The sequence below is a fragment of the Xenopus laevis genome, chromosome 4S (assembly GCF_017654675.1).
Source record: "Xenopus laevis strain J_2021 chromosome 4S, Xenopus_laevis_v10.1, whole genome shotgun sequence".
NCBI classification, from domain to species: Eukaryota; Metazoa; Chordata; class Amphibia; order Anura; family Pipidae; genus Xenopus; species Xenopus laevis.
In genome coordinates, this window is record NC_054378.1 from 113,904,853 (window position 1) to 113,931,938 (window position 27,086).

At 41.8% G+C, this 27,086-nt stretch overlaps 1 protein-coding gene across 1 annotated transcript; it reads left to right on the forward strand.

Annotated features, from left to right (window-relative positions):
• Window positions 1-27,086, forward strand: abtb1.S (ankyrin repeat and BTB (POZ) domain containing 1 S homeolog). Its single transcript, NM_001091738.1, is given in 12 exon segments — window positions 1-248; window positions 3,741-3,803; window positions 5,513-5,568; window positions 6,697-6,841; window positions 9,000-9,159; window positions 10,010-10,055; window positions 11,504-11,620; window positions 12,178-12,293; window positions 17,632-17,730; window positions 19,237-19,404; window positions 24,400-24,600; window positions 25,665-27,086. Coding segments are annotated over 12 exon segments (1,434 nt in total). The 5' UTR covers window positions 1-192; the 3' UTR covers window positions 25,872-27,086.

Below are 27,086 nucleotides of genomic sequence, written 5' to 3' on the forward strand. Positions count from 1 at the left end.
CTTGAGCACTGGGCGGGGTTTCGATACTGTCAGTAGCGGGCTCAGCTGTTTTTCCAGTCGGCGTTGAGAGCTCTGTCCTTTGGGTTCAAATTCGTGTCCCTCCGCTGCCTGTCACAGGCACTTCCGCTCGCTGCGCACCGAACCCGCCGGGTCAATGAGCCGCTCCTTCCGCCCAGCGCCGGGCCCGGGCCAATGGACACCAGCGACCTGTTCAGCAGCTGCAGAAAGGGAGACATCTTCAGAGTGCGGTGAGTGGCTGAGCCTGGGGGGAGGAGGGGATCGACATCGGCCTGGGACAGGGATTCTCTGGGACTTGCTGCTTCTTCAACTACAACTCCCAGCGTGGCAGCAGCGTGACATTAGTAGCGTCCGGGAATGTGGGGCTTGTGACTAAACAACTGCGAGGCCCCAGAGCAGGGATAGGGCAATCATAAGTGTGAGGAGCAGGGACAGGGCAATAATAAGTGTCAGGAGCGGGGACAGGGCAATAATAAGTGTGAGGAGCGGGGACAGGGCAATAATAAGTGTGAGGAGCGGGGACAGGGCAATAATAAGTGTCAGGAGCGGGGACAGGGCAATAATAAGTGTCAGGAGCAGGGACAGGGCAATAATAAGTGTGAGGAGCGGGGACAGGGCAATAATAAGTGTGAGGAGCGGGGACAGGGCAATAATAAGAGTGAGGAGCGGGGACAGGGCAATAATAAGTGTGAGGAGCGGGGACAGGGCAATAATAAGTGTGAGGAGCGGGGACAGGGCAATAATAAGTTTGAGGAGCGGGGACAGGGCAATAATAAGTGTCAGGAGCAGGGACAGGGCAATAATAAGAGTGAGGAGCGGGGACAGGGCAATAATAAGAGTGAGGAGCGGGGACAGGGCAATAATAAGAGTGAGGAGCGGGGACAGGGCAATAATAAGTGTGAGGAGCGGGGACAGGGCAATAATAAGTGTGAGGAGCGGGGACAGGGCAATAATAAGAGTGAGGAGCGGGGACAGGGCAATAATAAGAGTGAGGAGCGGGGACAGGGCAATAATAAGTGTGAGGAGCGGGGACAGGGCAATAATAAGTGTGAGGAGCGGGGACAGGGCAATAATAAGTTTGAGGAGCGGGGACAGGGCAATAATAAGTGTCAGGAGCAGGGACAGGGCAATAATAAGAGTGAGGAGCGGGGACAGGGCAATAATAAGAGTGAGGAGCAGGGACAGGGCAATAATAAGTGTGAGGAGCGGGGACAGGGCAAATGGGCAATAATAAGTGTGAGGAGCGGGGACAGGGCAATAATAAGTGTCAGGAGCGGGGACAGGGCAATAATAAGAGTGAGGAGCGGGGACCGGGCAATAATAAGAAAAATGAGGAGCGGGGACAGGGCAATAATAAGAAGAGTGAGGAGCAGGGACAGGCAATAATAAGTGTCAGGAGCAAGGACTGGGCAATAATAAGTGTCAGGAGCGGGGACAGGGCAATAATAAGAAAAATGAGGAGCGGGGACAGGGCAATAATAAGAGTGAGGAGCAGGGACAGGGCAATAATAAATGAGGAGCAGGGACAGGGCAATAATAAGAGCGAGGAGCAGGAACATGGCAATAATAAGAGTACCCCTCCATTTGCCATCGCTATCACATTTTCCTAAAACAATCGCATATTTCACCCGGTGGCCATTTTCCCTCTGACATATAATCCGTAACATTGACATCTGCAAGCAGGACATGTATGCTTTAATGTTCATGTAATGCAGGTTTACACAGGCACAACATACTTTGAAAAACAGTTCTGCTGGGGTTGAGCATTGTAATGGTTAAGCTGAGCTCAGGAGAGGTGGTTAGGAGAGAAAAAAGGATCAGACGCTAGAGTTTATATGGGAGTCAGCAATGCTATCTCTTCATTGGCTGTTAGCCTGGAGGGTGTGTTTAGTAATCTGAGCTGAGAACAACTGAGCATGCTCATAGGTCAACAGCCACAACAAATTCCTGAGGGAGTGGGCAGAGCTGATTAGAGGAGGAGAAGGATTTCTAAGTGATTAGGGGGATACTGCAGCCTTAATGTTAGCCTTTTAACAACCAGAGTTATCTAAAGATTGCAAAGAGGCTGTTCACTGATTACATTTTTGTGGAGCGGGTTTACATGTCCTTTAAAGAAATCCAGCCTGTTGAGGAGAGCTCCCCATAAGCTTTGAGTCAGGAGCGAAGTGTTGTCATACCTACTAGAAGTGTCAGTTGTCCCATTACAACAGTGAGTGAGGCTGAGGCTTGGAGCCTTCACATTCATTCAGATCTCTACCATTCTCCATGCTGATAATGATAATGTGAATCTGACTACTTTATGGGGTCTGTGTACATGTGCCTCCTACAGGGGTCATTTTTAGATGTTTAGATGGTGCTTCCAGCAGCACCCTCCTGCTCCAAGGGGAAACATTCCCTATTTATTAGTCTAAATATACAAATAAATATGGAGTCCCAGAGACACACCTCCAGCTGATCTCAATACTGCTCCTCATCTGGCACCAATTCTCCAGTACATCAAAGCAACCAGTTAGCCTGTTTTGTTGGACTCCAGTGAAATAATGTCCATTGTGTTAGATTAGCAGTGCATTGACCTACTCCAGCACACACACCAGCCACACACACTTTTGTAGGTGCATAAAAAAGCACACACACTGAAGCAGAGATTAATTGGAACCCTGGACTTAAACCACTGTCAATTGCAGGATTTGCTTGAGCCTTAGCACTTGGCACTTAATTGGTGCAAGGACACAAACTCATATATATCTGGCATTTAAAGGAGAAAGAGAAGCCTGATACCCCGGGGCAGTGGCGTAACTAGATGTTACTTGGCGCCACAACAAATTTAATATAGGCCCCAAAACACTGGTAAATTGACCTATTCTACTAAAATTTAAATTGCTTGTTAATTAGGGCCTTACTGGGCCCCTGCATTCCTGGACCTCTGCGTCCTCTCTAGTTACTCCCCTGCTCCGTGGTTCTTCCAGTGAGCACCATGGAGTCATCCTCTTCCTGCTTCTTCTTTCTCCGTGTGGGTGCACATGCACAGTCAAGTTGAGTTGAAAAGCCAAACTTTAACAAATAAACAGTTTTTCACTACACGGCACATGTGTCGGGATTTTGAATAAAGAAGTGGAAGAAGAGGATCGCTCCATGGTGCTTGTTAAGAAGAACCCCAGATTGGAGCAGTTTTCTGATAACAGAAGTACTGGCCGGGGTATCAGGTAAGTGATTACAATCACATGGGGTGCCTAACATTTGACATCCCCAAGCGATTTTGTCTTTCCTTCTCCTTCAAATGCACATTTATGAACAAATGAGAGCGGTGCCTGCTAATTGTGAATGAGGGTCATCCTTTTTTTTTTTTAAATGGGATAAAAACAATATTTCTTTTCTTTGTAAATTGGTCAATATGAGATGCATTTGGGCACAGCTAAGTCCTGGAGTTTGTGTTGCTTGAAGTCAAAATGACGGTATCATCATGACTATTTAATTTTTTCTCTTATGTTTACAAACTTTTCTTCCACTCTCAGTGACCCGGCCCTGTATGGAGAGCAGCCAGGCATGGTGCCATCAAGCAGCTGGTGACATAAGATACCTACTCCCTGGCTGCTGCATACAGAATGTTCCTTCACTTGCCCTGCTCTTGCATCCTTTCTGCCACTGGCTTTAGACAGCTCATTCTATTACTGCAGAGAGCAGCAATAACTATTCTTTTTTTTTTTTTTTTATTTTATCTGCAGACACCTTGTGGAGCAGAGAGACGTGGAACTGAATGTGCGTGATAAGTGGGACAGCACACCCTTGTAAGATGCTTCTTTGCTAAATGGCTTTGTGCATAAAGTATACTGTAAATGTAATCAAGCCCATTTTCTCATTACGCAGCAGGAGCATCATCATATAGGCCAGGAGCTCTACTTTCCAGACGCTTGGTTCCACCTTAGACAGTTTGCAGTTTAATTAAAGGAGAACTAAACCCAAAAAATTAATATGGCTACAAATGCCATATTTTATATCATGACCTTATTGCACCAGCCTAAAGTTTCAGCTTATCAATAGCAGCAATGATCCAGGACTTCAAACTTGTCACAGGGGGTCACCATCTTGGAAAGTGTCTGTGACACTCACATGCTCAGTGGGCTCTGAGCAGCTGTTGAGAAGCTAAGCTTAGGGCTCGTCACTAATTATCCAGCAGAAAATGAGGTTGGTCTGTAATATAAGCTGATGCTACAGGGCTGATTATTAAATTCTGATGCTAGTTGCACTGGTTTCTGTGCTGCCATGTAGTAATTATCTGTATTAATCACTAATCAGCCTTATATTGTGATATTTCTATTCTATGTGTACTGTATATTGTGAGTGAGTCCCTAAGCCCAGTAAGTGACAGCAGCACAGAGCACGTGCAGTGAATCAGCAGAAAAGAAGATGGGGAGCTACTGGGGCATCTTTGGAGACACAGATCTTTACTGCTAAAGGGCTGTGGTTGCCCTGGGCTGGTACAGAAGCACAAAACATAATGTTCAATATTTCTAACTCATTTCTGTAGTTAAGCTTTAGTTCTCCTTTAAGACTAGTGATGACCTGATAGCTTATACATACTCAGAGATTCCCATGGGTGTATGTATTTAGAAAGTTTCTTTTGAAATAAGAACATTGTTTAAATGTATACACATCAGTGGAATGGGCTGCACTGCTGACATAGGTAGAAGCTTTCTTTTTAGGCAGCAGTGTGGCTTACTTGTGGGTGGCTTTCTGGATAATTGTTTAGCCGTGGCAAGCTACATGGCCGTTTACACTGCAGGAAAGCCATGTTTGGAAGAAAAATGGGGAGAAATACAATGTGTGGCTATAAAAAGGAAGGAATATCGGGTAATTTTGGGCACTTTCACCACCTTATTTTTAAGTAGAGCCCATAAAAGCAAACCCCATGTATTTGCATGTGATTCACCTGTAAATACCCCCCCCCCCATCTGTCTGTCACCTCTAATATTAGTTTATATTAGTTTTACTGACTGGAGGGCAAATGACCATATTGGTCAAGAACTCCCTGCATCCCGTGACCCACATAATACTTTGATTAGCCACTAAGCCGTCTGTTAGTGTTCCTGCATCCTAATAGTCCCTTATATCTCTGCCCCACAGTGAGGACCTGCATGTAGAGCAGATAATGCACATATGTGTGTAGCAAGGAGTTTAGCGATTATGATCACTGAGGGGGCGCCTGAGAAATTGGCATCTCAGTGATTGAGCCTTTCCTTGTCCTTTAAGCTTTTATATTTTGCTTCAAAGGAAGCCATTTTGCAGTTGAAAGTGTCAGTCAAGTACATTGCCAGCCCACTTTCTCATTCATTGTTCTCTCTTTTTACTGTCTCCTTGCTTGACAAGAAATTGAGTGAGTGAGAAGTTATTTTGTAAAAGATTTTGAAAATTTTGTGTGAAAAAATGTTACCTATAAAATTTGTCCAGTAATTGTTTTGCAATTATTTACCGCTTCTCATTTTATACCTCTCCTAAGGTACTATGCCTGTCTTTGTGGACATGAGGAACTTGTCCGTTACCTTTTAGCGAATGGTAAGTAATATCACCCTAAACCAAACCAGTCTGCCATTTTTTTTATCGAACGTTGGACATTGTTAGATTGGTGTGTCATGCCCGTGAGTTCCGACTAACCCAGTATCTCTGTATGTGTAAATATATAAGAATATAAATATTCTATCTATATGATGTTTTATCCAGACATTGGCTGTTGTTATTTCAGATGTTTAACTCAGCAGTATTTATCTAGCGGTATATTTTGTGCGTTTGGATAATTCTGTGTCTTTTGCTAGTGCAGTAATTCTAACATTTGTTTAACCAAGAGGGAGGCAGAAACAAACAGGAGAAGAATTCTTACCCCCATATGTTATAAAAGGCACTAAGTTTGCCCAGGAGCAGTAACCCATGGCAAAGAAACTGGTTTAAAGCTTGGCCAGTGTGTGTTTAAGTGAAGAAGAGTATCAGACTGGGGTCACAAGTTAGTGATTAAAGGAGAACGAAATGTATAATCACTGGGGGAGTCGGGGTGCCAAATCTTAGGTACCCCCAAGTGATTATAGTAGCTTACCTGATGCCCTGGTCTGTTGCTCCTGTTTGGTTAAAACTATACTGGCCCAAAAATTGGCTTTTTGCATCCAAGTTCGGCCATTTGCACAACTACGCATGCACCTGCCATGCCAGAAATAAGGGAGGATGGAAGAAGATGGAGACAACGAGCTTCTACGCAAATGCTTTGGGCTGGTGCAGTTAGTAAATTTGAACATTGGTCTTAATATCAGGTCAGCAATCATAATCACTAGGTGGTGCCTAACATTTGGCACCCAGTACTTTTTCCATCAGTTCTCCTAAGTTGCCCTTTGTCTTATGATTTTCTGTAACTGATCAGTTACTCACCTTGGCACAAGTCATCTGCACACCTGGCCATATGTATTTGCATAGGAGTGAACTGGTTGCACTATGTATATATAAATATATATAAATCCATAGAGGAAATTGTGTGTCATTAAAATGATGTATGAATAACCCTTCAAAGTTTAGGGAATGTCACTGGCTGTTCTCATTTGGAACTTTCTCTGTTTTCTTGAAATCCCTGGGATAGCATACATTGAACTGAATCTAGCATGTCTCTGGCAGCCATATTTATTTCTCATCCACCTTTTACAGGTGCCAAGTGTGAGGTGAATACATTTGATGGGGAGCGCTGTCTGTATGGAGCTTTAAGTGACACCATCCGTCGGCTGCTGAAGGAATACAAACAGATAACATCCAAGTGCATGCAGAGGGATTACTATGATGACTTCCTTCAGAGGTATTTACAGAAAAACTAGCAATGAGGCCTGAGGATTCTTGACTTGACTGAGTAGTTAAATATCCAGGCACATGGTTCAGGACATGGATTGATAACACTAGTGGGGAAAGTGATGCTAGATTTGTTTTTGCTAGGACAGCCATAGAGCCTGTGCTTATTGCTGTATTAGAGGACGAGTAACTACATAAAATAGCCTGTTTGATAAGAGAGAGACTTTCAGTCTATAGTTCTGTAGAGAGCCATTAATGGTGTTTGATTCCATGTTTACCTTCCTGTGTAAGTACTAAAACCATTATATTTTACAGAGCTTGTGTGTACGTCTGCTATGTGTGCCCTGTAGCCCTCTTTTGCTTTGAATGTCAGGCCTCTTGCTATACTTGATGTAATCTGTAGAAATCTTTCTGAAGCAAACACATGTTTACAGGACACCGTAACATAGTTACATGGTTAAATCGGGTTGAAAAAAGACAAAGTCCATCAAGTTCAACCCCTCCAAATGAAAACCCTGCATCCATACTTTCGCATAAATAATATATACCCATATCTATACTAACTATAGAGTTTAGTATCACAATAGCCTTTGATATTATGTCTGTCCAAAAAATCATCCAAGCCATTCTTATAGTCATTAACTGAATCAGCATCACAACATCACCCGGCAGTGCATTCCACAACCTCACTGTCCTGACTGTGAAGAACCCCCTACGTTGCTTCAAATGAAAGTTCTTTTCTTCTAGTCTGAAGGGGAGGCCTCTGGTACGGTGATCCACTTTATGGGTAAAAAGGTCCCCTGCTATTTGTCTATAATTTCCTCTAAGTGTAATCATGTCCCCTCACAAGCGCCTTTTTTCCAGAGAAAACAACCCCAACCTTGACAGTCACTCCTAATGTTTTTAAGTCTTCCATCTCTCTAACCAATTTAGTTGCACTTAGTCTCTGCACTCTCTCCAGCTCATTTATATCCCTCTTAAGGACTGGAGTCCAAAACTGCACTGCATACTCCAGATGAGGCCTCACCAGGGACCTATAAAGAGGCATAATTATGTTTTCATCCCTTGAGTTAATGCCCTTTTTTATGCAAGACAGAACTTTATTTGCTTTAAATAACAAGAAAATCTGGAGAGTCTGTGCGATAATAAAACTACATACTTGCAAAGACTCTCCAGATTTTCTTGTTATTTTATGTTACCGAGGTGGAGATGGCTACTCCATTAGTCTGTGGAAGAGTCTGACTAACTAAACAGATTGGTGGATCACTGAGGAATAATTTCAAGTTTTCATAGTACTTTATTTGCTTTAGTAGCCACAGAATGACACTGCCCAGAATTAGACAACTTGTTATCTACAAAGACCTCTAGATCCTTCTCCTTTAAGTAAACTCCCAACACACTGCCATTTAGTGTATAATTTGCATTTATATTATTTTTGCCAAAGTGCATAACCTGCATTTATCAACATTGAACCTAATTTTCCAGTTTGCTGCCCAGTTTTCCAATTTAGACAAATCACTCTGCAAAGTGGCAGCATCCTGCATGGAACCTATAGTTCTGCACAATTTAGTATCATCTGCAAAAATAGAAACAGTACTTTCAATGCCCACCTCCTGGTCATTAATAAATAAGTTGAAAACCAGTAACTTTCTGTGTGGCACTGTATCAAATGCTTTACAGTACATTATTATTACATACCTACAAGAACATCTAATTATTGGTGTTACCGGTCCTTTAATTGGCAACACCCGATTCTTATGTGATCCGGATTTAATTTTTTTTTCATTCTTAAACCATGGTCTAATCAAGCAGACATATTTATGTGATGCACCCAGCAACAGGCTTCACGTGACCAGGTTTTCAAGTGAGACCGAGCCGAAGGCCTTGCAATTAATTTAAATTACAACTTGAAATTACACTCGCTTAATCATGGTCATACAATTTATTTTAAAATGACTTGTCCAACCACATTGCTCCATCTGAAACTGCCTGTGTACAGTGACTTGCACTCTGTAAGGAATATAAATAGTATAATCGCATTGATGGTTGCTTGATATTGTTGGCACTGTGTGAGCCTTTTCATTAATAATTTGTAACAGGTTGTATTTTTGCTGCATTTGATGGAGTAGAATTGCAAGTGAGTTGGTCTTCCACCCTTCCCCTTGCAGACTCCTGGAGCAAGGCTCTTACAGTGACACAATGTTTATTGTACATGGGGAATCCTTCCGCGCTCACCGATGCGTCCTCAGCGCTCGTAGTCCATACTTTGCAGAAATGTTTGAGAACAAGTGGAAGGGGAAGAATGTCATTGGGCTGAAGCACCCACTGGTAAGTTGGGATAGGGATACTGCATAAAATTTCCAGGCTGAGTATTTTTAGCACATATTCAACAAGCAGTAAGGCTGTGTGCATGCAGGCTGTTTGCCCGGGTTTTGTCAGCCTGCGTATTTTTGCAAAAGCAGATCTGCTAAGTGCCCCATCTCTATTAATTTTGAATCCGATCAGCCCAAGTACTGGCCTTAGCTTCAGCTCAGCTGTATGTGACCGCACACAGGCTGATAGGATTCAAATCAATGGAACTGGGGCACTGAGCAGATCTGCTTCTATCCGCCTGCACAAATACACAGGCTGACAACAGCTGAGCCAACAGCCTGTGTGCCCATAGCCTTAGGGCCAGCGACAAATCGCTTCTTCTTCAGGCAACTTATCTCAAAAACTGCCTTCTCTCCAGCTATAATGTAAATCGCGGGCGGGATGGCAGTTGGATGGCTTCGGCTTTCGGAAAACGTAGCACCCAGAATGCCATCCCGCCGGTGATTTACATTCTAGCTGGCGGGGAGGTAGTTTGGGGAGAGATTAGTTGCCTGAAAAAGAACCGATTTGTCGCTGGGTAACTAATTTCCGGAAATAGCAGCGTGTGCCCTTTACCCTTAAGCTGTGGTTCATTGATGCAAGCAGACAGAGAGCCTCTTCAGTGGCAGAGAATAAAACAAACCTTGAGTAAACAATTAAATGGGATCATTAGAAATGGCTATTAAAATGACATTAGAAGTGTGACAGTATGTTAAAGCTGTGTAAATCTGAAGCAGATCTGCACTCTGATAAGTAGCACTGCAGAGACTTAGCCTGTTGACATTAAACAGATGACATAAGTAACCCATATCTGTCTCTGCTGCAGGTAAATCCAGCTGCCTTTGGTTCTATATTGCAGTATTTGTATACAGGTAAGTGCTGAAATGCAGAATCACTTGAATTTTGTAGCTGTGAATTGTTTTAAGGTTTTACCCACCTATTAATTTGTCACTTGCCACAACCTGGATACTGTTGTCATATCTGTGTATTACAGTATATAGCCCCGTGGAATATGTTGGAACTTATAAAGACTTGTTAATAATAAATGATGTGCGGATTGACCCATACCATGCAGAACCATGAAAATAAGGTTCTCTGTATATTCAGGGCTTCTGTGCAGTTTAATATTTTCTGGAAGAAAGACTAAATGTGTAAATATAAATGAAAAATTCTTTGTTACCATATATGCATGCTGTAGCATGTAGAGACCCCAAAACATGAAAAGTGTATTAAGTTTTAATGAATGAAGCTTCAGCCCCTGCAAGCTAAACCTATTGAGCAGGAATTTGGGTAACCCACGTGTACTATATATACACATCACAGTTATTATGTGTCTCTTATTAATTCCGGGACCCTGATAATTTTATTTTCTAGGGAGGCAAATTCTGTGGTGTCACAGCTGCACTTAAACTGAATAAACCATGGCAGTTTCTGTGCTTTAAAAATAAGGAATGTGCTAAACCCCCAAATTCAGGGGGATGGATTTGGCTGAATGATCTAAACCCTGCACAAAATGCACATGCAAAATGACGCGCATGTGGGCAATTATAACAGTTGCTTGGATTGGATTCAGCTGAATCTGGTTTTCTGTGCATCCCTCTTAAAAATATGCTCTGCTTTTTAACCCAATTTAACTGTCCAGTTGGGGTGCTGAGACAAATATCAGACGAAGTATAAGTGCATTTCACTACCTGTGTCGGATACATTTAGTTGTTGCACTGTGTGTCTAAGGGCTTCAGCATACGGGCAGATTCGGGGAGATTTAGTCGACTGGCGACTAATCGCCTCTTCTTTGGGGTGACAATCTTCCCGAATTGCCTTCCGCCTGCTAAAATGAAAAATCACCTGCTGCAATGCACCCGCGGCTATTCAATTTCCGACGTGCCCGAAGTTGCCTCACTTCGGAAATCGAAACGCCGTGAGTGCATTGCTGCAGGCGATTTTTCATTTTAGCAGACGGAAGGCAGTTCGGGTAGATTGTCGCTCTGAAGAAGAGGCGATTAGTCGCCAGACGACTAAATCTTGAATCTGCCCGTGTGCTAAGGCCCTAAAGCTATTTAGCAGGCATGCGGTTAGTTTGGGAGCAGGTATAAGATGCTCTTAAATACAGCAGACAAGTGCGGAAAACCACCAGTAGTATATAGCCTTGGGCTTTTCTATGTTGCATCGCATGTAAAACTGACACCTTAGGGGGTTACCAGTCATTTATATGAAGCAGCATAGAAATCATGCAACAAAGCTGGAGCTGCAATGGAGTAGCCAGTGTACACAAGCTCTGAGGGTTAATCTAGTTATTCATAATTTTTTTTTTTTTTTACAGGCCACATGGATATCGATGTGGAACATGTTGAAGACTGTAAGAGACTGGCCAAGCAGTGTCAGCTGCAAGATCTCATTGATGATCTAGAGGAGAAGTGTAAAAAGGTCTATGAATTTGGTATGTTTTTACTTAAATACACACGATTCCCTCGTGTTTCTTTATGCATTTCTCACCTTATAATTCTAGTTTTCGCTAAGGAAATCTTAGGCCAATGTAGTCACAGGAGATGAGTGTTTTTGTTTGGGGGCATATTTTGTGTATGGTCCCGCAGCAGGCAGAGTTCCAGCCAATATTGCTTTAAGGATCTCTGGTTAAAGTGACATTTGAGCAGCCTGCATTTTCTTTTTGTTTTAAAGAATTGCATAATTCAAGTCCCTTCATGAGAGCAACTATTACAGTTACTGTGCTATTCAAAGAAAATATTTCAAGAAAAAAAAAGCACAAGTTTAGATTTGATTTAATGGTCCAGCATCAGTCCTTCTTCACTGAGGATTATTACTAACAGTTTTCATAGCCTTCAGTATACAAGTTATTCCATTTCCCCGATTTTAACCCTGTCCAGGGTGCATTTGAGCTTTAGTATGGTGTGTAGGCTGGTCACAGCTTAGCCATGATTTATGACTGGGTTCTAGATACTCCAATTTCTTATATTTACATTTCATTTACCTTGATAGTTTCCTCCAAGCCTGGAACTTGTGTAAAGGTTCTAAGTGTGGAACCCTCTGGGAATGGCCGCCTGCAAGAGGATCTAGCTATTTTAGCAGACTGTGCCCTGCCAGCTGAGCTGCGGGTAAGATTCCTCTATGGTGATGACACGGGTCTTTCTTCATTCAGGAGTTAATATGCACACACCCTTTTTCTACCTTTACTTGTTTATTACTACAAGTTCTCCTTTATTCAACATCTCTGTGCCTCTCAATGTTCTCCATTTCTACTAGGGATGCACAGAATCCAGGATTTGGTTCGGGATTCGGCCTTTTTCAGCAGGATTCAGCCAAATCCTTCTGGCCGGCCAAACAAATCCGAATCCTAATTTGCATATGCAAATTAGGGGCAGGGAGGGAAATTACATGACTTTTTGTCACAAAACAAGGAAGTAAAAAATGGTTTCCACTTCCCACCCAGATTCGATTCGGTATTCAGCCGAATCTTTAACGAAGGTTTTGGGAGTTCGGCCAAATCCGAAATAGTGGATTCGGTGCATCCCTAATTTCTACCCATGCTGCTTTAGCCCTACATGCTTACTGTTACCTCTTAGGGCAGAGACACACACTCGCATTCGGGGAGATTTAGTCGCCCAGCGATTAATCGCCTCTTCTTAGGGTGACTAAAATTCCCGAACTGCCTTCCTCTGCCTTCCCACTGGCTAGAATGTAAATCGCCGGTGGGATGGCACTCTAAGTCGCCCGAAGAAGAGGAAATTTGTCGCTGGGCGACTAATCTCCCTGCATCTGAGCGTGTGTCTCTGCCCTTAAAGGGAGAGCAGAAGAGGCAGATAAGTAGCAATCAGAAGAAAAGGTTGTGGGGGTGAAGGGAAGGAATTAGCATGTAATACCTCTTAGTGTGCCATAATGTATATGCTGACTTCATTATGGCACTATGTCATATTACATGCATTTGGCCGACACGCCAAGTGTTTGTGCTCCATTGATCTGACACACTCCCTAATGCCATGCTTGTTTTTCTGATGGTGAATTGACACCGATGATGATGGACACTATGCAGTTATTCCATGTCTTGCCCCTGTGATGTACCAAGATTTAAAATTTAAAGGGGAGCTCTAATACATCTTCTAGGCAAAAGGAGCCCCACTATAACATATATTGGATCATTCTTCTGACACCCAACTGCTGCATGAAGAGAGAATGAAGAGAAACAGATGCCGAGAGAGGGATAGTGAAGATAAACTTGATTATTTCAGAAACAATGCAGAATTTTCAATTGATTATATTTAGAAAGTTTCTTATTTCAGTATCATGAATCGTATATTACATTTTCATAAAAGATTTGATTTCATCTTCCCGCATCAGATAATGCAAAATCTAAATAAAATACAATTCTTGTTGAAACTTGAAAGTGGGGGCATTGGTGAGATTAGCAATCATTGCCCAATCACAAAGAAAGAACTGATATTGGCCCTTTCCTATAAAAAAGGGACAGTGTTTAAAGCAGTTGTTTGCCTTTGAGTTAACTTTTAGTATGCTGTAGATCGTGATCTTCTGAGACTATTTATTATTTGTGGTTTTTGCAATTTCTGGTGCTAGCGTCTAAACCTAACAACTATGTACTGATTTAAATAAGAGAGAATAGGAGAGGGCTGAATAGAAAGATGAGTAATAAAAAGTAGCAATAACAATCCATTTGTTGCTTTGCAGAGTATTTGGTTTTTAGTTGGGGTTGGTTACCCCAATTTGAAGGTTGGAAAGAGTAAGAAGAAGAAGAAGGCAAATCATTCAAAAACTATAAAAAGAAAAAAAAAATTAAGGACAATTTAAAAGTTGCTTAGAATTGGTCATTGTAGAGGTATGGGATACATTATCGGGAAACCCGTTATCAGAAAGCTCCAAATAACGGAAAGGTCTCCTTTCTATCCAAGAAAGTTTGTAAAATTGATTTCCTTTTTCTCTGTAATAATAAAACAGTACCTTGTACTTGATCCCAACTAAGATATAATTAATCCTTATTGGAAGCAAAACCAGCCTATTGGGTTTATTTAATGTTTATATGATTTTTCTAGTAAACTTAAGGTATGAAGATCCAAATTACAGATGGATCCATTATCCGGAAAACACTAGGTCCAGAGAATTCTGGATAATAGGTCCCATACCTGTATAACATATTAAAAGTTAGCTGAAAGGTGAACCACCCCTTTAGCAACAAAAGTCGATTGCAATGAAGTCATTCCACTGTGAGGTTGAAGTGGTGGCTGGTAAATGGCAGTTTGCATGGCTTCCTCTGTATTAGTCTGCAGAAGGCTTTGGGGGAACAAAGATTACCTTTTGTCTTTGGGTCAAAGCCATTTACTAGCCACCGTTCAGCCTCACAGTTTCACCAAGAACTGTATATCCATTACATTTTTACTTTACATTACCTTTTATAGAAGGAGAAGAAAAGGATAAAACTAAGTAAGCTTTATCAGAAAGGTCTATATAAATACACCAGTAAACCCTCAAAGTAATGCTGCTTTGAGTCCTCTGTCAAAAGAAACACCACATTTCTTTCCTTCCCTTCTATTGTGTACTCATGGGCTTCTGTATCAGACTTCCTGTTTTCAGCTTAAACCTCCAGGGCTAGGGCTTGAGCATGCTCAGTTTGCTCCCCTTCCCTTCTCCCCTCCCTGATGTAATCTGAGCCCAAAGCTATGAGCGAGCAGGGAGAGACTCGGGCAGGAAGTGATGTCACACCAAGCTAATATGGCAGCTGCTATCCTAACAAACAGAGAGAGATTCTAGCGCTGTTTACTCAGGTATGGTAAAGTATTCTGCAGAATAAATATAGTGTTATAGCTTGCACCATTGTGGCCAATTTATTGGCAATAAACTGCCTCGGTAGCTTTCCTTCTCCTTTAACTGATGAAGTCAAATGTTATTATGTTGAATTTTACATTTTGGTCTTTCTCAAATCTATCCATTGCATGTATTGTAGAACCCAGTGTAGGGGTTACTTGTGTGCCAAGTGTCTCAGGATGGCGCTGAGGCAAATAGTGGATTTCTGAGTGCGTGTGTGGGAGGTTGGCACAGTTGGTGCCAGTTTTAGACCGCGTTTTCATGCTGCCAACTGATCATGTCCAGCACATTGGAAGAATGGCCTTAAATTGTATTTGTAGAATAAGTGAGAAACAAAAACATTCCATTTATCCCTTCCTGAGGGATTCCGTCAATTAAAGAATGAGAGACTTTTAGCTCTGTGGGAGTCCAGTCTGCAGGAGCGATTAATGTTTAAACATGCCCCGGCCTCCCTCTGCCTCCTGGCTGCTAAATATAACCTGTTGGCTCGTGAATCGGGAACAGAATGTTTTTCCCTAGTGGCTGCACTTTCAGAAATCTGTATTAGAGAAATGTGTAGGTCAGGGTTCTGGTACATCCGCTTCGTCTGATCAATAACAGAAGGGACAACGGTGAGCTTCGCAGTGAGCAGCTGGCCAATGAACATTCAGCTTTCAGTGCTGACAGTGAACTGGGTTTTTACACATGTTTCCTTAAAGTGGTGATACACAATTCACTTGCCGTTTTGGGCCATGTAGACCAAATCAACAGCTTCTCTGTCCCTGTATGGGGGCCTTCCGAAAGACCCACCCAAATTACTTCTGGCCAAAAATCAGCCTGATGTTGATTGGGCAGGTTTGATTTTTCCCATCTGATCGAGGACTGCATTGGCTTGTTGATGTCTTCTTCACTCCAACAGCTCCTAGGGTAGAGCCTGCAGCAGGTCGGGTACCCTCGGGTTACCCGCAAAAAAAGCAGGTAACCTGTGGTATGAGGGTAGGATTTTCGGGTGTGGGTATAGATGCGGGTTGCGGGTCTCATCTAACGGTCTTATCTTATGTTATATTTTACTCCTTTTAAAATTTTACAAAACTTTTTTTCTGTCCCGCCCACTTCTGATGATGTAACTTCCGGCTTGCAGCAACATCACTTCCTGTTTAACGGTGGTCGGTGGGTTGCGGATCAGGTTGCGGATAAGGCAGTTGCGGGTCGGGTAGCAGATCAAAGTGGGTAAATATTCGGGTTGCGGTTCAGGTCTAAGGCTATAGGTTTCAGGGTTGGGTCCGGGTCTTAGAAATTGTTTCCGTGCATGACTCTATCCTAGGGCCAGCAATTGGATTAAGCCCATTATCACCCACCTTTTGTGGGCATATCAGGGGAAAGATTTGCTTGTTTGGCAACTTCGCTAAATGAGTGGATCTGTTCTGTTGGGTCTGCTCTCTTCACTTTCTCAAACCAGACAAGGTTCACCCTCAATGAATGGTCTCATGAAGATTTTGCAATTCTCTAGCTTCCAAGATGATGGTGTTTCGGGTTATATTAGGGCAGGCCCTGCAGAGATGTAGTTCCCCACACTGATTGGTGGGTATTTGGAAGGTAGCAGCTATCATGGATGGCTGTAGGCTGCAGGCTGAATTACTGACAGGTTGCATCTGGATTTTGAACAACACCCTATCCCTTCCATTGGTTTCATAAAGATGCCACTTCCATGTTTCATTGTGAGTCAATAGGATAAATTCCGGGTCCGAATGCTGGTTGCCAATAGCAGGTGTGGGTAAACTGCAGGACCAGTAAATGAGACCAGTGCAGATCTCTAATTTGGAGCCCTCTGGCAACCCCATCAATAGCCTGTGCAAGACCAAAGATTGATCGTTTCTAGTATTTGGATGTGTTTTTCCTGCTGTGGCCCTGGTTGTTTTCTGCATCTGTAGGTGGTTTATTGATGCAATGCCATGCACAACATTTATTTATTATGAGGGGAATTCAGCCTTTATCTTTCTTTATGTTATAGATGCACTTGTGCTTCATTAATTATTTTGTATGTTTTTTTTTTTTGTTTTTTTTTTTTGGTGGGGTCTCCAATGCATAGTGGAAGCATAGTGCTCATCCTTTACACTGACAGATGGTCATGTTTGTCTGCACATTATTGACATTGATCATGACTTTTGGAATTCAATTATGTTAAGTGTCCTTCTCTTAGCAAATACTGTATTAAAACCTAGAACTTACCTTTACACAGTCAAAACCTTTACACCAGTTAATCCTACTTAACAGTGATTGAACAGAGCTTTGTGTGAACCAATTTTATCCATCTCTCCTGTTTTTCTAAAAGATGCTTTGGTGTAAGTATAGCAGTATTTGGAAGCGATGCTTTTATTTCATTTACTCATACCAAATACCACCTGAAATAAGCATCCTTCGTGCTCACAATACATTGTACTGCATGCTGTGCTGAGACTAAAGTGCTGGATAAATTCTCTCTCTCTCAATCGCTCTAAATGAGAAAAATAAAGGTCTCTGCAAAACATAACAATTTTGCTGGCTCATTATCTGCTTCCCTTTCTCTATTATAAAGGCACATTTATGTTTGGCTAAGCTGCAGCTTTTTCCAGTTTGACTGTTTTCTCCTTCTTTCTCTGTAAGGTGGGCTTTGGAGAGCTGCCATTTGACAGTACAGATCATTTCAGCAGTTACCCTGATGTCTGCTTCCAGATTGCTGGTTACAATTTTCTTTGTCACAAGGTATATATATATATATATATCACAAGGTAGCATGCACACCATTAGCCAAAAATAGAACTGGGTGCCAGTCCGAATTTAAATAGATACCAAGGTGAGTTGACAGCACTCCAAGGAACCAATAAACCTACATTTTGTTTGCTGAAACCTTTGCCTCAAAACTTCCTTGGAGTGCTGTCAACTCACCTTGGTGAATGTGTATATATAGATATGGGATCCATTATTTGGAATGGAAAGGCTGTTTCCCATAGACTCCATTATAATCAAATAATGATTTCCTTTTTCTCTATAATAATAAAACAGTAGCTTGTACTTGATCCAAACTAAAGTATAATTAATCCTTATTGGAGGCAAAACAAACTTATAGGGTTTATGTAACGTTTATATGGATTTTCTAGTACATTTAAGGTATGAAAATCCAAATTATAGAAAGATGTTATCCGGAAAACCCTAGGTCCCGAGTATTCTGGATAACAGGCCCCATACATGTATGTGTTCTATTTCATCGCTGGAGAGTGTCCCTTTAGGGGATTGTAGTGGTCATTCAATGGTTACTGTTAAAGGGGTTGTTCACCTTTGAGTTAACTTTTAGTATGATGTAGAGCGTGATATTCTGAGACAATTTGCAATTGGTTTTTATTTTTTATTATATTTGTTTTTTGTTATTTAACTTTTTACTCGAAGCTCTCCAGTTTGCAGTTTCAGCAATCTGGTTGCTAGGGTGCAAATAACCCTAGCAACCATGCACTGATTTGAATAGGAGACTGGAATATGAATAGGAGAGGCCTGAATATAAAGATGAGCAATAAAAAGTAGCAATTACAATAAATTTGAAGCATTACAGAGCAGTTTTTAGATGGGGATCAGTGACCCCCTTTTGAAACCTGGAAAGAGTCAGAAGAAAAAGGCAAATAATAAAAAAAAAACGATAGAAAATAAATAATGAGGACCAATTGAAAATTTGCTTAGAATTAGCCATTGTATAACATACTAAAAGTTAACTTAAAGGTGAACCATTCCTGTAATAACTAGGGTTGGTGTTGAGCGTAAAGTGGTTGTTCACCTTTAAATTAACATTTAGTATGATGTAGAGAGTGATATTTGCAATTGTTTTTCTTTTTTTTTTAATTATTTGTAGTTAATCAGTTTAGCCTTTTGTTCAACAGCTCTCCAGTCTGGTTGCTAGGGTTTAAATTACCCTAGCAACTATCCATTCATTTGAATAAGAGACTGGAATAAAAATAGACAAGGGCCTGAATTGAAAGAGGAGTAATACAAAATGAGAAAAGTATCAAAACAATAAATTTGTAAACTTAAAGAGCATTTGTTTTTTAGATGGGGTCAGCGACCCCCATTTGAAAGCTGTAAAGAGTCAGAAGAAGAAGGCAAATCATTTAAAAACTTTAAAAAAAAGAATACAATAAATGCCAATTGAAAAGTATCTTAGAATCAGCTATTCTATAACATACTAAAAGGCAAACCACCGCTTTTCTCTCCTTCTCTCCCCAGTCTTTCTTTTGTGGCCGGAGTGATTACTTCAAGGCCCTGTTAGAGGATCACTTTTGCGAGAGTCAAGAACTGCAGACGCTGCCCAGCATGCCGGCAATCACTCTGCACAACATCACGGAGGAGACCTTCATGCGTGTCCTGTATTATATTTACAGTGATGACACTGAGGTGAGACCTTTGTTTATACAATTAATAAACAGTAGTCACATGTATGGAACTGGTAATGATGGGTTCTGGTAAAGCCAGAAGTAATGATATTGATGCAGTACCTTAGTGAGTATATAAGCGGCACCACCACTAGTTCAGCTTTATAAGAGCTGTTCTGAGATGGCAGTAAATGTAGTTAAAGTGTGCTTCAAAAGCGGATTAGGCTCCTTGCAGCCCCGGGTGCAAGCCGTACCCCCTGCCAGGGCAAAGTATACATGTATGAAATAAAGCAGCAGCACTCCGGTATCTTTCATTTTTTCAAAGATACCGGAGTGCTGCTGCTTTATTTGATACATGTTCTGAGATGGCAAGGACACGTCTCTATTCTCATCCCACTGGATTTATTATTTACATTTGATTCTGTTGACTTTTATTCTTACCTTTCTGACAGATCTTTTTCTGTCTATTGTGATAACAAATCCTCTTCTCCAGTTCAACATACTGTATCTAAACCCTTGGTGGTCCTCCATTCCTTTCTCTCAAGCAACTGATAAAACACTCTGCCATGCTCTTATCCTATCAGACTGCTAAAGATTTCTACTATTCAAACCATGCTGCTAAAATACTCCTGTAGTCTTCTAATAGTGAACCCCCTTCATCTTTTTTACAGCTCTCTTAAGGGATAATTTATACGCCACTCACCCCTCCTGCTTTAAAGGAGAACTAAAGCTAGAAATATTGTACATTATGTTTTGTGTTTCTGTACCAGCGCAAGGCAACCACAGCCCTTTAGCAGTAAAGATCTGTGTCTCCAAAGATGCCCCAGTAGCTCCCCATCTTCTTTTCTGCTTATTCACTGCACATGCTCTGTGCTGCTGTCACTTACTGAGCTTAGGGACCCACTCACAATATACAGTACACATAGAATAGAAATGGCACAATATAAGGCTGATTAGTAATTAATACAGATAATTACTACATGGCAGCACAGAAACCAGTGCAATTAGCATCAGAATTTAATAATCGGCAAACCTGTAGCATCAACTTATATTACAGACCAACCTCACTTTCTGCTGGATAATTAGTGACGAGCCCTAAGCTTAGCTTCTCAACAGCTGCTCAGAGCCCACTGAGCATGTGAGTGTCACAGACACTTTCCAAGATGGTGACCCCCTGTGACAAGTTTAAAGCCCTGGATCATTGCTGTTATTGACAAGCTGCAACTTTAGGCTGGTGCAATAAGTTCAATATATAAAATATGATATTGTTAGCCTTATTCAATTTTAGGGTTTAGTTCTCCTTTAAACCTTTCTGTCTTGCAGTCCCTTACATCTGGAATTCCATCTGTGAACTACTTCATAAGCAACTCTGTCTTTTCCAAAGCCAACTTCCATCCTAAATATTGCAGCCCTAGCATAATGTCTGATTCAGCCTTGGCACTTACTCACCAGTGACCTAACTATTGTAAAACAGCAGCACTTTTGTAAAGATACCCAGCAACTTAGATTGTAAGCTCTGCAATGCATCTTGTATTCTGTATGTCTTTATGAGTGACACTTAATCATTTTATGTATAATGTAGCCAGCTTTATATACACATAGTGCTATATAAATAAAGATACAGGTAAACATACTTTTAATTCAACACTGTGCCCCCCCCCCCACCTTCTGGGTTGAAAGGATCTTGTATACAGTTTCATCAGTTCCTTTTATTTGTATACCCTTAGCTTAAGGGTCAGGGCACCCAGGCAGATTTGGGGAGATTAGTAGCCCAGTCCTCTTCTTCAGGGCTCCCCTGCCTTCCCACCGGCTAAAATGTAAATTGCCTGAGCGATTCGTTTTCCGAAGCCAATCGAAGTTGAGGAAACTTCGGGCATCTTCGGAAAACGAAATGCTCAGTGCTATCCCAGGCGACTAATCTCCCTGAATCTGCCTGTGTGCCCTGACCCTAATTGTATAAAGCTGTAAAATACTGGGAGCCAGTGGCGTAACTAGATATTACTGGGCCCCACAGCAAATTATTTTTCAGGCCCCCAAAATGTTTAGAGGTTGACTTGTTTCTCCAATATTTATTGAAATTGTATATGAATTAGGGCCTCATGGGGCCCCTATACCTCCTGGGCCCCCCTGCAGCCGCAGGGTCTGCTTCCTCTATAGCAGTGATCCCCAACCAGTAGCTCGTGAGCAACTTGTTGCTCCCCAACCCCTTGGATGTTGCTCTCAGTGGCCTGAAATCAGGAGCTTATTTTTGAATATTTTTGAATGGTTGTATAAAACCAGGTATATTGCCAAACAGAGCCTCAGTGTAGGTTGCCAATCCTCATAGAGGCTACCAAATGACCAATCACAGCACTTATTTGGCACCCCAAGAACATTTTTCGTGCTTGTGTTGCTCTCCAACTCCTTTTACTTCTGAATGTTGCTCACCGGGTTCAAAAGGTTGGGGATCCCTGCTCTATAGTTACGCCCCTGCTGGGAGCTTCACAACATTAATTTTGAATCAACTAAATGTATGAAATTGTAAGTTTAGATTCTGCTCCTGGATCACTGAGCTGCCAGACTGAGACACTAGAGACACGAACATTAAACTTACATTATGGGAAAACGGTAAAAGATGGAGAGCATTTGAAAAAAGTATTTTTCTGGTGAACAATCTCAGAACAACTCAACTGAAGAAAGTGTTTGGAAACCCTTTAAGAAGTCTCAAATAATGGCAAAGAAATGTGTTTGCCCTATAGAGCCGCCTACCTATGCCAGGTTTCTAGAGGTCGTTTCTTTTCCAGCTGAATGGGAAGCTGTAGCTTCAGAGGCTGTAAAATGGTACAGTATGGGACTTGCTTGGGACCTGGGACTTTCCAGACAAGGGATCTTTCTGTAATTTAGATCTCCATACCAAATAAAAATTAATTGAACATGAAATAAACCCAATAGGCTGGGTTTGCCTCCAACAAGGGTTCATTATATTTTAGTTTGGATCAAGTACAGTTACTGTTTTATTACTACTGAGAAAAAAGACATTTTTAAAAAAGGAATTATTAGTCTATGGTAGAGGGCATTCCCATAATCTTTAGCTTTCTGAATAACGGGTTTCAGGATAGGTATTCTACATGGCTAACATTGAAACTCAAATGTTATTTACGCCTTCCATATCCTTGGAATTCACTTTTCATGAAAAAAATATATCATGGATTTTGCTTATGTGCTGCGGATTTTGTGGTTTATATTTAAAATGTACCAGCAGGTGGTGCCGAAGGATTAAATGCAGAGCCGACTGTTCCTTAAACGCAGCAGCACCTTCTTCACCCCAAGGAATTTCTCCCCTGTAGCCACTAATTGCACACGTACTGCAGATATATTCAGTACAGCAGAACCAATTCTGCAAATCACAACATCATTTTATTGCTTAGCAACACATTGTGTTTCAGTATGCAAGAACCAGGGAGGTTAGGGGGAGGCTGGCTTAAAAGCAGCCAAAAATCCCTCCAGTGCACAATCACAAACCTCATGCTATTCACATTGCCTTGCCTCAGTGGGGCTTAGCTGTGATTTACTGAATTATGGATGGTGATTGCTGCTGTTGCTGCTTTTCAGCAGTTGCGGACAATACCCTGAAAAATAACCCTTGTTAACTTTGAATGACGATGAACATTGGTGACAGCAAACAAATTTTTTAATGAATCCGCGCTTACAAAATTATCTGCAGTTGGGGAGCTTACCCCCTTTTATTATGTTACCAAAATTAAAAGCTGCACTAGCTGTGTTGGAATTATGGATGAAGAAGGCGGGGTTTGTTGGGTATAAAGGTGATTGTGCACTTAAGTCTGTATCCTGATGAAGGGAGGGCGCCCCCCGAAACGTTCATACTGTTGGTAACATAATAAAAGGGGTAATCTCCCCAACTGCAGGTAATTGTGTGGGCACAGAAACATTAAAAATTCTTTTGCTGTTGCTAAGGGACCCAGCGGGGTCAACAGAGGTCCAGCAGCACCAGTGCAGTAGAAGTGAATTGCAGGAGAGCGGTGGATTCATCACATTAAAATGAACATTAGTGGACATTGGCATTTAAAGGGAACATTTTTGACCAATTTGTCCCCTATAACAAACAAGGGAAAGCCGTGCTCACCACTAATTTTTAAATGACCACAAAATTGACATAGACAAATACAAAAGGTCCTCTGCACTAAACTCATTATCAATATATTAAGGACAATGTCCCAAAAGGAGAAGTTGTCTTGCGCTTGGGGGTGCCAAATGTTAGGTAAATAAATATAATCACTTGGGGGTGCCTGACACCGGCTATCTCGTTCTACTGCGCATGCGTCTGCCCTGGGAAATTCAAAGAAAGTAGAACCCCGGGCCGGTGCAGTTTTCTGCTGATAGGAGCAGCAGCCCGGGGTTTCAGGTAAGTAAAAACAATCACTTTGGGGTGCCTAACATTTGGCACCCCCAAGTGCTATACGACTTTCCTTCTCCTTTAATATATTGATAATGGGTTAAGTGCAGAGGATTTGGCTATGTCAATTTATCTTCTACACACCGAGCTACAGAACCTCTGGACAGCAAAATGATTTGCGTACCATTACCCTTCCAATGACTATTCCATATATTTCATGTTCCTATGAACATGCATATAAACCGGACAAGGGAAAGGAAGAAGCTTCCAATAGACAACCCGACCTGATGCCTATATGTATTTTATACTCATGAGAGCTATGGGGTTGGGGAACAAGTCAGCATGGACATAACAACCCTGCAGCAAAGCCAGACAAACTCATGGGCGCCCAACTGGAATACTCAAAAGTATTTGATCATTTGAACCAGGGGCAGGTTTACTCCTGCCAGATTTTATTATTTATTTACATTTACTATTTATTTCATTACCAAGTAGCTCCATGCTTTTATTACTCTCCTCAATATCATTGGCTTTTTACTGGCTCTACCTGCATGATTTAAAGCTGAACCATTATGGAGTCATCTTTATGTAGCTACAATAACTTCTGTAATGTCTGTTTCTCAGCTATCCCCAGATAACGCCTATGAGGTGCTGTGTGTGGCAGACATGTATCTGTTGCCTGGACTGAAACGCTTGTGTGGAAAGACCTTGGCCCAGATGCTGGATGAGGACAGTGTCATTGGTATTTGGAAGATTGCTAAGCTTTTCCAGCTGACGCGGCTAGAAGATCAATGCACAGAATATATGGCCCGTATCATTGAGAAGGTGAGCAAACAAAGTCCACTGTGTGCAGTTCATTGCAGAAACATCTGGTTAAAGGAGAACTAAAGCCTAACTAAAGAAGTAGCTAGAAATGTTGTACATTATGTTTTTGTGCTTTTGTACCAGCCCAAGGCAACCACAGCCCTTTAGCAGTAAAGATCTGTGTCTCCAAAGATGCCCCAGTAGCTGCTCATCTTCTTTTCTGCTGATTCACTGCACATGCTCTGTGCTGCTGTCACTTACTGAGCTTAGGGACCCACTCACAATATACAGTACACATAGAATAGAAATATCACAATATAAAGATGATTAGTAATTAATACAGATAATTACTACATGGCAGCACAGAACCAGTGCAGCTAGCATCAGAATTTAATAATCAGCTGTAGCATGAGTTTATATTACAAACTAACTTCATTTTCTGCTGGATAATTTCCAACAACCCCTAAACTTAGCTACTTAACAGCTGTCACTGACACTTTAAAAGATTGTGACCCCCTTTGACTAGGTTGATGTTCACGATTATTGTTGCTATTGAGAAGCTGAAACTTTAGGCTGGTGCAATAAGTTCTGTATATAAAATATGGCATTTTTAGCCATATACATTTTTTGGGGTTTAGTTATCCTTTAATAGCCCCATGATATTTTTTTGAAATGTGACAGAATTTTAACCACCATGGCCATCATGCAAATCCATCTAAAAGAAAGAGGGCAGAAATATTAAGTCCAGGGGCTGGTCACATAGGTGACCCTCTGGGACATAACTAAAATGGGCTTATCCCTCATTACCCTACTTTCTAGCCCACCCTTATAGTTACTTTCAAAATGGTGTTCTGTCTCCACCGTTTAGCTTTACCTAATGGCCCTACATGCACCCCTCAATATCTTGTTTACTTACAACCCAGCATCCCACTGAGGGCTCCTATGAGTGGTCTAACTAAAGACAAACCATAGCAGGGGTCACTGTCACTTGTTCTGTTTCTGATAACTAACCCACAAATGACATTTATCATGGCCCAGTCTCTGCTAGAGAGGTTCTTATGGTCTTTTCCCAACATTTCCCACAGCTGGTGGATTCTGAGGAGTTTGCTGCAGCCATTCGAGAGGATGCCGAGGCGGTGGAGGAACGCCAGGAGACAGACTCCATCCCGCTCATTGATGACATCCGTTTCCATATCACAAGCAATGTGCAGACTTACAGCGCCATCGAGGAGGCCAATCAGCGACTTGAGGCTTTAGAGAATTTGTTGGTTAAGTTAGAACTGGAATGTTAAGTCCAAGAAGAACAGAATATGACCCATCTGTAAAGATTACATGTAGGGAGATTGTTCTCTTCCAACAAATGTAATGGTCTATATCCAACCCAGGGATCACCCGGGGGTCAAGTGATACCATCTGTATCTCCATCCAAATCAGTTACAGTTTGTAGCCACATGTTTCCTTTAAATAGTCCGCCAGCTGTTTCTGAACTACAGTTTTCAGCACCTTTACCTGGCTGGGGAGTTATAGTTCTGTAACAACGGATGGGTTTTCTAATATCAGATATTTTATTTCGCTGAGCATTACAGTCCCACACTAACATTGTGCATGGGCTAAATCTACTATGCCTACTAGGGTTAAGGAGGCCATACACTGGCAGATTAAAGATGCCGATATTGGTTATTTAGACTGATTCGGCATCTTATCTGCCCGTGTGTGGCGGCTCCTGACAGGTCCTCCCGATCGATATCAGGCCAAAAATTGGGCAGATATCGATCGGTCAAGTTTGATATTTTCAGCGATCCAGGACTGCATCAGCTAGTTGATGCGGTCAGCGCCCATTCATAGCATTATAATCCGATCGTCGGCCCCAGGGCCGAACGTTCGGATTTACCCAATATCACCCACCCGTTAGTGGGCGTATCGGGTTAAGATCCGCTCGTTTGGCGACCTCACCAAACGTGCGGATCTAATAGTGTATGGCCACCTTTAGGGTGCCAGTTAGTTAGGTTTTTTGCTGCATTTCATGTATCTTACTCACTTGGTGTGTAGGAATCTATCCACTTAAGAGTTGTACCCAGGATATATATTATTTCTCTTGCAGAGCACATTGAAGATACCGCACCTATACACTGCTCACAGTCCCCTAATACAAGAGAGAATATTAAATCAGCTTGTATACACTAAATATATATTTGTTTGCACAGACTATAGCAGTTATACATCCTTTGGGCTCTAAGGACCCTTTATAAAGTTAACACTGCCTGTAATAATACACCGGATCTATTTCAATCCCTATCATTTCCATATCACCTGTATGCAGCAATGGATGGTTATTCTTCATAGCACCTTGGCTGGCTGTGCGGAGGTGAATACATTTGTCTGAAGTTCCATCTTGTGTACATCACCCCTTAAACAGCAAAATCAAATTCAGTTGTGTATATATTTTTTTTTTTTGTTACCAACTTCAAGAAAAACCTGATTGATCAATTAAAATGGTGAACCCCTAA